Below are 13,115 nucleotides of genomic sequence, written 5' to 3'. Positions count from 1 at the left end.
TGGTCTGTAGTTCTCTGGTTTCCTTTTATCACCTTTTCCTTTATAAATTGGTATTATTGTAGATTCCTTCCATTCCTTTGGTATTACACTATTATTTATGACACAGTCAAAGATAAATTTTAAATAAGGCACTATGTACTACCCTATTGTCTTTAACACCTCCCCAGTAATTTGATCACTTCCTGCTGCTTTTGCTTGTTGAAGCAGTTGGATTTCTCTGAAAATATCTTCATTTGTGAATGAGAAGCTTCTTGTTTCCCTCTGTGTCTCTTCCTCTCTATCTTCTGTTTCAGTTTCCAGCTCCTGACAATCATCTACTGAATCTCTGAATTCCCTACTAAAGAGGTTTGCTTTCTCAGTATCTGTTAAATAGTGTTCACCCCCTTCTCCCACCATTGTGGGAATTTGGATTCCTTTTCCTTCTTGATTCCTAATATATGAATACAGCTTTTTCCATTTCCCTTTGTGGTCGTTACCCTCTTGAAGTATGCCATTCATACAATTCTCTTTTGCTTCCTTTTTCACTGTATTTAGTTCTCTCATTAGCTCTTTTCTAGTTTCTCTATTCTCCCCACCCTCTTTGACTCATCATTCCACCAAGATGTTTGCCTTTTCCCATCTTTACACACAGTTGTTCCTAGGCATTCCCTTGCTGTTTCTACCACAGCATCCCTGTATGCTACCCATTCACTTTCTATATCCTGAACCTGCTTACTGTCGACTGTTCGAAAATTTCTCACTAATCATATCCATGTACTTCTAATTTCCTCGTCTTGGAGATTTTCTACCCTTATTCGTTTACAGACAGATTTCACTTTCTCTACCCTAGGCCTAGAGATACTTAGTTCACTACAGTCAGATAGTGGTCTGTATCATCGAAAAATCCCCGGAAAACTCGTACATTCCTAACGGATTTCCTGAATTCAAAGTCGGTTAAGATATAGTCTATTATGGATCTGGTACCTCTAGCCTCCCATGTGTAGCGGTGAATAGCCTTATGCTTGAAGAATGTATTCGTAACTGCTAAACCCATTCTAGCACAGAAGTCCAGCAAACGCTTCCCATTCCCATTAGCTTCCATATCTTCCTCACATTTACCAATCACCCTTTCATATCCTTCAGTTCTATTCCCAACTCTCGCATTGAAATCGCCCATTAGCACTACTCTATCCTTGCTGCTGATCCTGACCACTATGTCACTCAATGCTTCATAAAACTTGTCAACTTCATCCTCATCTGCACCCTCACATGGTGAATACACAGAGACAATTCTAGTCCTAATTCCTCTAACTGACAAATCTACCCACATCATTCGCTCATTTACGTGCCTAACAGAAACTATGTTGCGTGCAATGGTATTCCTGATAAACAGCCCTACCCCTGAATCTGCCCTTCCCTTTCTAACACCCGTCAAGTAAACTTTATAATCTCCTCTCTCTTCCTCGCTATCTCCCCTTACCTGAATATCACTTACTCCCAGCACATCCAGATGCATCCTCTTTGCTGACTCATACATGTTCAAGGTAAATAAATATGAATATAAATATGAATATTTGTTTCTCTCATGGCATGAGCTCAGTAAACACACATGAATTTCAGTCCAAGTTCTGCCCACAAGCTGGGATTATGACTGCTGTTTTGAAAGAAGGCCATGCAGTTCTCCAATATTCAGTACCGTTCAGTGACAGATAACAAGTAGTACTCACCGATCGCTTTTCGGAGCGACTTGATCTCACAGTGGAAGGGTACTCTGGTAAAGGAGGGCCTTCATAATACCGCGGAGGAGGTGGCATGGAGTCGACAAATGGAGGCTAGGACAAACAGAAATTCACACATAACTGACATTTGCATGGCTAAAATAGCAAGTGAAGCAAGTTACCAAAAAAAAAAAAAAAAAAGGTAAATTCTGGAAATAAAACAAGAAAATTTATGGTGTATTTAAACATAAAATTAACTTTTCAAGACAAACTATTTTCAAATAATTGAACTAATTTTTCTAGAGTCATGGAAGTCTGCTTGCCTTGAACATTTCCAGCAACCTTTTCATTAACCGAGTAAAACTCATAGATTTACAGTACATGAGAACCAATTCTTGGACTGACAAAATATATGACCAATCTTCGACCATCATGTAATAGCCAGTTCACTATTACTTCTTAATTCCTTAACAATACCTTGAGAAAACTACAGTTTCACCTATATTCCTCACTTCCTGAGCTGTACCACAGTATATATAGTTGTTTAAAAAAAAAAAAACACCCACCACCCAATCGATCGGTGCATGTTTGTTCCTCACGTCTCACATTTAACCCATTTTCATCCTTTGATGAGTTGTGGTCACGCGCAGTGTTTAGGTGCATGAATCACATGACAAGCTCTGCCTGCAATGATGCAGAGATACTCATCTTCCCATATTGGATTCCATTTGCTATACTTGTTGTCACAATACACATTGTTAGGAACTGGAGACGGATGGTAAACAATGCAGTCTGTATTTCTGTATGACATTGGGACTGTCGAACAACAGTTTATAATCACTATTCAGTATTCATCATGCAGTTCAACTGGTATCGCGGTAAGGACGAGAGTTTGAAAGCACTTCTACAGTGTTTTAGATAGTTATTTTGGTAGTAATGACCTTTCTGAAAATGAGTCCCAGTTCGAGGGTAGTGATAGCAACAGTGGAAGTTACTTGTGTGTAGAGAGCATTGAAGAGAGCGAGAGTGAGTGCGAGTGCCGTGCCAGGTCCTTTCATATACGCATGGCCCATGAGGAAAAGAACCGTAGTGACTGGAAATGTGACAATAGACAATAATCCTGATATATATTAATTTCATAGATACAGTGGTGTTACAGAAATGCTTGCAAAACAGTTTGAGTCTGATCCATAATCCAAACTCGCGATCGTTTTGGAGTATGATACACTGATCTGCCCTTTGAAATTATTTCAAATGAAATAAATGTATCACATCCAGCTGTCATTCAAGGAACAAAGTATAGGTAAGTCCTAACTTACAATGACATGAATGCAACACTTGAGTGAATTATCTTCACTATTTAGAATTTTAAGCATGTTTATGTGTGACAGGTACACTCAAACTACTGGCAGGCAATTACACCTGGTTTCTCAGTCAACAATGTGGCCATTTATTGCGAGTTGAATGGGTTAATATTTTATCAGACTTAATATTTATTAAAATATAAATCCCCTCCTATTTGGAAACAAACCCTGCGGATACATGCAATAACAATATATCTATAGATTAAATTGTTTCTGAGAAAAGTGTACCAGCAAGGAACTTATACAATACCATGTGTTATTCTCTCTTTGAGCGACTGTACACATACATACCATGCAAGACTTAAAAAATTAAAAAAAAAAACCTTACAGTAGAAGTGATCAGTGAACACATACTTCAAGCATCATTTACCAACTACAGAGCGAAGTATAGTAAGAAAATGGGATCGCACCCTGAAACAACAATCACCAGAACCATCACCATCTTAAGCATTAAATTGTAGGTGGGAGGATGACTTTCATAATATTATTGTGAGGATAAAAGGATGTAGGTCTGTTAGAATCAGAGTTCTTCATTATGACAGCTAATTATGAGATGAGGCTTCGAAATTCATAGACAGAGCTTATTATGGTCAATATTTAATGTACTAAGCATGATATGTTTTTGTGTGTGCATGGAATAATCAATCAATCAATCAATCAATCAATCAATCAATCAATCAATCAATCAATCAATCAATCAATCAATCAATCAATCAATCAATCAATCAATCAATTGTTGGTCTGCATTAAGGGCTGTTGCCCAGGTGGTAGACTCCCTATCAATTGTTTACCTAGCCTCTTCTTAAATGATTCCAAAGTAGTTGGAAATTTATTCAAGATCTCCTCAAGTCAGGTAACACCCATGAGGTACTCTCACTCCATCAATATAGTTAATTAAAATGCAGGAGACCTTTCTCCAGGGTGAAACTTACAACATGACTTTTCATCCTGTTTACCATTATACCATTTTCTGCTGTCCATCTCACAACTTTGTAGAGTTCTTTTTGCAGTCACAACCATAATACTCTTTACAGTATATCATCTCCAAAAAGCCTCACCTCCGATTCCAGTTCTTTACTGATATATAAAAATAAATAAAAACAGGTGGCTCGCTAGTGCCGTACTCAACTTGTAAGTGTCCTGCACGCACTAATGAGGGATGGGATGTCTAATAACTGATTTCACAGGAGTACTACTGCCACCAGGTAGGTTACGTCAGAATACAAAGAGCTAACAACCGGATGGCCGCTCACTGCATGTTCCTCAGCACTACCTGTCTAATGCGCCCCTTGTGTTAGTAAGCCTAGTTTTTGAACGCATATAAGTAGGCTGGTATTTGGTGTAGCAGCACTACAGTTGTTAACAAATCAACAATGGTTGGTGTGTTCAGCAACGATGAGTACATATAATTTTATTGTATGGAGAATCTTGTTGGAATACAGCCGAAGCTCGCAGATGGTATGCACAGGAGCTTCCCAACAGCCGCCTGCCTTCTATACACATATTTCGCAGAACAGAGTTGCAGCGGAGATCTAGCTGATCTTTCCAGGTACATACAAGCAACTCTTTGATAGAATGGAATTTCTGTATGTGTACAAATTAATAGGTTATTAAACTTTATTTTCTGTATCTTTCTGCACCCTGTTGCAGAACGTAAGTAGTAAAATGACTGCTATTTATTTCACATCCGAAATATACAGCACATTGTAGCGCTCCTTTGTAAACCAGCAATTAGGCATCCCATTCATCATCAGTGCATACGGCACACTCATAAGTAGAAAGTACGGGGCTGAAGGGCCACCGGTATATAAAACCGAGGTCCAATAACACTGCCTTAATCCTCATAGGACCAGATAATGCTTGACGCACTCCAATTCTTCGAGTCCTGTTTGGCAGATACTGAGCCACCCATTCAATCACACTTTCGTTTAGTCCAATAGCCCTCATTTATGTGGAAAGTATCCCATGATCCACCTTATAGGTTGACAGTGATAAGAGTCCACTTGACCTAATCTAAAATATTTACTGCACCTTTCCTTCTATCAAACCAGTTAGTAATTTTGCAAACATGTGTAATAAATTCAGAAAGAATGCTTTCCTAGAATTTACATAACACATGTCAAGCTGACTGGCCTATGTCTATGCCTGGCTTTATGTACATGTACACTGGGGCTATTATTGCAACTCTCCATTAATTTGGTATAGTTCCTTTATGCAAACAGCAATCAAATAAGTATTCGAGATATGGTACAATATCCCAACTCATTGCCTTTAGTACATTCCCAGAAATCTTATACATTCCAGCTGCCTTTTTAGCTTTCAAATATTTGTATCATCCTATAAATATCATCATACGTAAATTTCAGTACATTGCTAGTTTTAGTCACCTCTACCCGCACATTATCTGTATGTCCAACTATCTTTACATACTGCTGACTCAATACTTCTGCCTTCTGTAAATCCACACATTTACATTTCTTTTATTTTTTACTTACCATCTCTTCCCGTCTTAATACATCTTCTGTTCTACGACAACTTCCCATCTGAGACCTCTCCCCTCCTAGTGTGATTTTACTGTCTCCGTCCAGTGTTTCCTTCGCCCACCTCTTGGCATTTTTCCTTCGACAGTACAGTCGAAATATTTTCTGGTAGGTCTTTCACTGTTCATTCTAATGTGCTCATGCTACTTAGATTACCTTAGATGTAAGGCCCCTTTAACCTTTTCACTCCCTAGTATTTTTCCTGCTTATGCATGCCCCATCCCAAGTCATTTTGGATAATTTCACACTAACTGAAATAAGCTAACATTTATTTTATATTTACAACTATTTACAAAGTTTTATGACCAAAAATGAAATTAAAACATTATTCCTTCACATTTTCATCGAAACTTCACTACTGTGTGGTAAATTTCCATGCAGGAGGTGTACACAAAGTGAAGCACTAAACTTGACACATTCATATCTAGTTTCTTTCCTCTTATGGCTTGTCTTATTTGTCCTTTGAGAATAACGTAATGAATATTTCGTACTCGGTAGAATGTTTGTTGAGGTTAAGTTTGTCCCTAATGCCAAACTGGGTTGGATCAAAATCATGTTTTATTGGTGTAAAATTAGCGTCATTTATCCAGGTTCTACGAGAAACTGTATGTGATGGCACTAACCTCAGTCGTTTCTGCACTATGTGATCAGGTTCGATTTCTAATTCCTCCTCCTCCCCACCTTCAGATGAATCACTCCCATCATTTTCCACAGAATCATTCACTAATATATCATCGTCACTATCCTCGTAATAGACTCGTCATCATTACCTAAAACAACTAAAATATCACTTTCTGTCAAACTTTGTTTACTAGTGCTTGTGGATGCAACAATGTTGGGCGACTCAAGACAGCTGTCGAAGAAGAGTGTAAGGGTCTAGACTAATGATTGCGATGTATCGAGACAGCTGTGTCCTTCTCTGAGCATTGTCAGATGCCATCTCACGTTCAGCGACAGAACTGGAACATACGACTAAATTCGGCACCGGGAGAGAGCGGGGCATTTGAAATACGAGTTAACTCGTGGTTGGGACAGCGGAAGACACTCGGATGTCCGAGTTAACTCGGGCGTGGGAGTGAAAAGGTTAAAAAAAAAAAAGCATCATCATCAGCTACTGAAGTCTGGGCTTCTTTATTACAATGGTAGAGGGACCTCAATGCCAGCTACCTTCCTATCGACTTCATTCCTGATTTTGTCCTTCCAGGTAGTTTCATTCGTAGTTCTAATTACCATACTTACTCACGTATTACACCCCCTTTTCCCCCCACTTTTAAAGCCCAAAAATGTAAAGGGGAGTCCAATATGCAATAACTTCAAACTTTGTGCAGTGAACAAGACTTCTAGACTATAAAGAGCTATAAATTGTACATTATACACTGTTCTTTAACAAACTTATGAATGTATTTGAGTTATACTGGCTATTTTTGGTGGAAGGCAGTATTTCTAAATGCAAAAAGTCAATAAATGGTGAACACTACTTTTAGGCCTACATATAAAGTAAATATAATCTGCTTTAGTTACTCATAATATCACGTCATTCATTTCATCTCATTAATTCCTTTGATGAGGATGATGTCAGGAAGGGCATACAGTCATAAAAACTCTCTACGAAAATTCATCTCACTTCATACTCGACCCCGTACAGAAAAGGCATTAGGGTATTGTATTATCATATTATGCAATATTGATACAAAATAACTCAATGGCCAGTCATTTGTCTCTGCCAGTTGAGCAGTAGCCCTACCAAACAGTAAACCTGATCACTGTTTTCATTTTAATTGTCTTGCGCAGCTAACTTCCCAGCTACCAGAGTGTTGTCATTCCAAGTGACGTCATCTTCACTGCCATCTTGTCAGCCATGCACTGCAATCGAGACCGAGAGCATTCGAGGTCCTGTCTTTTTGAACCTTTTAAAAATAGTTTCGTTCCCAACTATAGAGTCGAAACTCTGTGAAGCTATTCCCAGATGGTTTCTGGAGGTGGCCTCTGATATTCCCAGCTCTGATATTCCCTTCTGAATAAAGCTGTGTTGTTGAAAGCGTGCCAAACCACCAGCTGATAACTAGCGCATGTTGAGTTGTATTTATGAATGTACCGGTAATACATTGACTGGAAGCATTCTTTTCATAACTGTGGTTGTTGAAAGCCAGACCCTTATTTTTAAGTATATTTCATGCATGATCTCTACATTTATCACATCAGAATTCACCAAAACAGCTGCAAATGGGATAAGAGAGACCACATTGTTTAGGTTAGGTATGCTATCGTCAGGATAGAGGGAAAAATTCCACGAGAAAGAATAAAAATAAATAACAGGAAAGTTTGCTGCATTTATGAATATCTACAGGTGTGGCGGTAATGCGTTTTATTAACATAATGTTTAATTTCGTACGTTCGTTGTCTCTGATTTTTTATTAATGCATACCCTAGTATGTTTTGTTTGGAGTCTCCGAAAATCATTGAAAGTAAGTGGGGGCATTAAAAAATTCAATATTATTACTTTTTAGGTACGTTGGCAAGTAAAACAATTGTGATTGGATTGCTTTTATCAAGTTTTAAACCACTTCTCTCCCAAAAGAAACCCTATATTGGCCCAAGTTACGAGATCTTAAATGATCACTTTGTTAATGATCTCCTCTGCCTATATTAATAGGCCTAGCAACAACCGTGAATATTTCTTAACTAAAGTAAACATGTTTCCTCATTCCGAGGGGGTGCAGCTCCTGTTTCAGACAGGCCTCCAGCGGAAGGGAGTTCGTCGTACCATTTTTACCGCAAATTAACCTTCCTGCCATTCGTAAATCTCTGGCAATACAGTACCGGGAATTGAACTCAGGCTCCCAAGAACGGCAGCTAATTGTGCTAACCATTACACTGGCGGACATTCTTAACTACAAAACACAGACATATAGCATGACTAATGCACGATTGCAATGTGCGGGTCGGACACAAAACTATCCTATTTGTTGGACATCATCAGAGCTGCAGTAGGCCTACGCTAAGGAGGCAGACATTTCTCAGCTACAAAACACAGATGTACCGCATGACTTCGACGCTTGTTTTCAATGCATGGGTGGTACGGATGAAACTATTCACAAATTTGTGTGATGTCATCAGAGCTACACAAGGCTTGTACCCGCTTTGAAGCAGAACCGTTGTTGTTCTCTGACGAATTACGCTGGGGGGGGTTGTATGCCAAAATTTATTTTTTTCAGTTTCTTTGTCTTGAAAAGCCAAGGGGGGTCTAATACACAAGTAAATATGGTAATCTCATTTTTGTTGCCTGAATTATGCTATAGTCAATGTTTAGTAGAGTACATACCTCTAAATCATATATGAGAAATGGAAAAAGGTAGGTGTGGTACAGTGTCTTAACGTGGTGTTTATTTTATATCAAGTGTTAATGTATTCTTTAAATGTTAAACATTGTTTCATAAGACAGAGAGTACAATAAACTTAATTGTTTCAAATCAAAATACAATTTTCAATACGGACCAACCATGAAGTTTATTACTTGCAAAGTCTTCCTCTATCCTGGTAAGTCATCTGAGAATTTTTTCTTCTTCTTGGATTAGTCGTTTCTACACCAAACTTCTTGTTCCGATATTCCTGTCTCGCTCTTCAATTTCTACCTCATTTCTTCTATCACACGTTTTGTTTTACACAAAATAATTTTCTTTTCAGCATCTTTATTTCTTTCACTGCTGTCTTCACCCAGTCATTCATCATTCAACCAAGGAGTTTCCTTCTCTATCTGTGTCGCACATGTTTCCTCAGATTTCTACGGGTTCCTTTATAAGAGTTTCTTTGAACAAGGTGCATGAATTTTCTCAGATTTCCTCAGCTTCTTTTACAAGAGTTTCTTTGAGCAAGGTTGTTTTAGCATGCAGAGATTGATCAAGTTTTCTCCTTTGGAATTTCTGTTCCCAAAGCCATGAGGTCCAATGATATTTTCAGGCAGGTTAGGAGCAATTCTGCTACTATATGTGACAGCAGATGGTACTACCTGCAGCTGTCTGGCCACGGGTCAGGCTGCCAGTACCGAACCTGACAAAGTAAGGGAGAACCAATGGCTAAAGACAGCGGAGTTGTTCCTTAGGAAATGACACACAAATTCATCAAAGTGCTGTTGCTTTGTAGACGTGGCAGAAAACTGAGAAAGACTAAGGGAGATTACTCTGACAAAAAACCGTCTGCAGGGTTACGATTAGCAAGCCAACTACATCGAGGTAAATGAATGTTGCTTTCAAAACCCCAACCACTGCAAATCATGCTTCCCATTATGTTCTTCTTAGCAGTTTTTTTTTTGCTGGAATTGAATATTCTAGCTAGTCCTTTCAATCTCTCTCTACTCCTACAACCATTTCTATATCTAACGTGCACCTCCTTTTTAATCTCCTTATTTCTCTGTTATAATATAGTGGGTCTTCACCATTCCTTACCACCTTTAGAGGTACATGCCTGTTGCTCCTGAACCATTGCTTTAAAATCAACCCATAGGCTGTTTACATTTTTATTTATCATTTTCCACCGATCATAATTACATTCCTTGAAATTCCCCCTGTCTCTCTTATCAGCCATATGGTACTACTTAAAAGTCCTACTTTTACATGGTTTCCTTCCATCACATTTGTTTTTAACTATGACTAAAACAGCTTCATGATCACTTACACATCCTATCACTTCATTTTCTCTATAGGGCTCATCTGCTTTTGCCAGCACCATGTCTACAATACTTTTTTCCTCTAGCGGGTTCCCTCATTTTCTTTTTCAGCTGTCCTTCCCAGATTCATCTGCTGGTCTTGCCTTCAGTCTTTTGCATAATTTTTTGAAATATATTCATGTGCATGTGTAAGTACGAACAACTGAATTTTATTAGCACTTCCAATTAATGTGAACTCTGAAGAACATTTGGATTGTATTTTTTGTCTTAACACATTCACACCCGTATCCGAGTTATTGCCTATAGCGCGTCACCATGCTGTGGACTGTATCCGAGTTAGCCCGGATAAGCGCAACCTTGAACTCGAGCTGTTCCTACGCAGCTGGGATCTATTTTGGTCACAAATATGTGCGAGAGAGATGAAAGTAATACCCTTATGAATGTTTCTACTCACCGAAAACCACATGGCCATGGCGATTTTCCCTCCCAATGCACTTTCTTTGTTTTGTTTCTGAAGGTAGCCTAGCGCTCGCACAACTAGCTGCGTAGTTGGTTTGTGATTGCACAAGCGTGTGTATAGTCGCGTTCTGAAGTATAACCATGGCATGTAGGGACAATATAAATGATGCAAGTGATGCGAATTTACAAAGCACAGTTTTTCAGCTGCTTGAAAATTATCTTGGCCAGGGGTATACATTCTATATGGACAATTATTACAAATAGCGTTTGACTCGCGAAACAATTACAGGAACAGAACACTGCCATTTGTGGAACAATACGGTCAAATAGGGGTGTACCAAAGGATGTAAAGGAACACCAGTCAATTCTCAAACGGGGTAAAAAGTGAACCCGACATACAAGTACAGTCACCTCTCTCCGAAATCTCAGCTCTATCTACGTCATCAGCTCCAAGTCAACGTCCTGCAATTTTGCCGCCAAAAAGGGCACCGGCCAAGGATCCATCATTTAGGTTAGATGCGAAGAGAAAAGAGTATATTCTGTTAAAGTTTCCACCATCAAATATAGAGAAGTTCCCCTGAGGAAGGTGAGAGGTGTGCTTCAAAAATAAAATTATTAGTGAAACACGCTATTTTCTGGAATGTTTAGTGTTCCCATTCATCCAGGAAAGTGTGGCATTACCTACCACATCCTACAGAGATACTAGAGAACCTGATTAAGGTATGTGGAACATTTTGTTTCCATATCTTGTTCCGTTTAGAACTTATTGTTAAAAGAATTCGTTGTTGTTTGCTCTACCACTAACAGCTGGAATAGCTGGGCCAGTCCCTTAAATAGCTGCTCAGATGATGGGCGTGAATGTGTTAACAGCTTTCAATTTTGAAATTTAAGTTGTGTAAAAATATTTTATTAGGATCTACAATATTATTCATTTGATTTATAAGCATACATTTCAGCGGTGCTATGGGTTATACGTTGGAGAGTCAAACACACAGTATGACCAAGTGTTTACCATACAGTGGATAATCTATTATGAAATTTGAAATTTTATAAATAAATGAAACCCCAATAACGGGAGGTAGAGTTGCTCACATCCGTAGGTTTAACCTCTAATTGCTACACGTGCCTTCTGGGTGGTGCTAACTGAGCAACAGCGAAAACAGGCAGCCTGACTATCCACAGGATCTCCTGGCAATGACATATCGATGAAATAATAGAAGCAGTTCTTCTCAGAACTCATTTACGAGAAACATTGGTCCATCTATCAGAATCCTACAACTGAATGTCGAAAGCATTAGCAAGGCCAAGTGTGACTATCTGTCGAAATTCTTGCTGGACAATAACATAGATATTGTCGCCATTCAGGAAACTCATATTTCCAGTGAAGAAACATTCCAGAGTAGAGGTCGAATTCCTGGATATACTGCTCTTGGTGCAACTTATCACGAGGTATATGGAATATGTATGTTCGGAGCAACTTTAATGAGGCTTCACAAATTTCTGTTAATGTGAAGGAAGATATACACATGGTTGTCATACAAATGCATGATATCACTATCACAAATGCTTATAAGCCACCCAAGACACCCTGGCCCAATTTTGTCTTACAAATTGCAGAACATCCTGCAATTTATGTAGGGGACTTCAATGGTCACCATAAATTTTGGAAATACTCTGACAATGATGAAAATGGAAGCATGCTTGCAGAATGGGCTGAAGTGGACAATCTTCAGCTAGTGTTTGATGCCAAAGATCAAGGTACTTTCAGGTCAACTGCTTGGGGCAAGGATTCAAATCCTGACTTATGTTTTGTTACCTGCAATGAAAGAGGCTTCCCGATCAATGCCAAAAGAAAAGTGATAGATGCCTTCCCCCACAGCCAGCACAGACCTGTAATAATAGAAATTGGTTGCACAATCCCTGTCATACGATCAACTCCACACGCTCGATGGAACTTCCAGAAAGCTGACTGGGTGAAGTTTTCAAGGAAACTGGATAAGTGCATTCGCTGGATCCCTCCATCTCATAAGAATTACCATTGCTTCATCAGTGCAGTAACAGCAACAGCTAAAAAGGGTATCAAGGATGCCAAGAGGATATCAAAACGAATATATCCCAAGATGGAGCGATGAAAGTGAAACACTGTACCAACACTTCCAGCAAAGTAGTGACCAAGAGATACAGTAGCTACAGAATTTTTTACCAGCTTAGACTTATCTCGAAGGCAGAAATGGACAGATACAGTTGAAAGTATGGATTTTACCCACTCAAGCAGGGAAGCATGGACCCTCCTGAGAAGATTGGGAGGAAGAAGATCTACATGCAGAAAACCTTCAGGAGTAACACCTGACCAAATTGCTTCCCACATAATTACCACATCAAGAGTGCCTCC

General features: G+C 39.0%; 1 protein-coding gene across 1 annotated transcript in view; it reads right to left on the bottom strand.

The window, feature by feature from the left end:
* The window catches only part of LOC136864111 (YTH domain-containing protein 1), a 541,394-nt gene that overhangs the window by 15,399 nt on the left and 512,880 nt on the right, over positions 1–13,115 (bottom strand). The window contains exon 16 of the mRNA XM_067140687.2: positions 1,707–1,811. Within this exon, the coding sequence (XP_066996788.2) occupies positions 1,707–1,811 (105 nt within the window). The remainder of the gene's footprint in view (positions 1–1,706; positions 1,812–13,115) is intronic.

The sequence above is a fragment of the Anabrus simplex genome, chromosome 2, assembly GCF_040414725.1.
Source record: "Anabrus simplex isolate iqAnaSimp1 chromosome 2, ASM4041472v1, whole genome shotgun sequence".
NCBI classification, from domain to species: Eukaryota; Metazoa; Arthropoda; class Insecta; order Orthoptera; family Tettigoniidae; genus Anabrus; species Anabrus simplex.
Note: the sequence above shows the minus strand (reverse complement) of the source record. Positions and strands in the feature narration are given on the sequence as shown.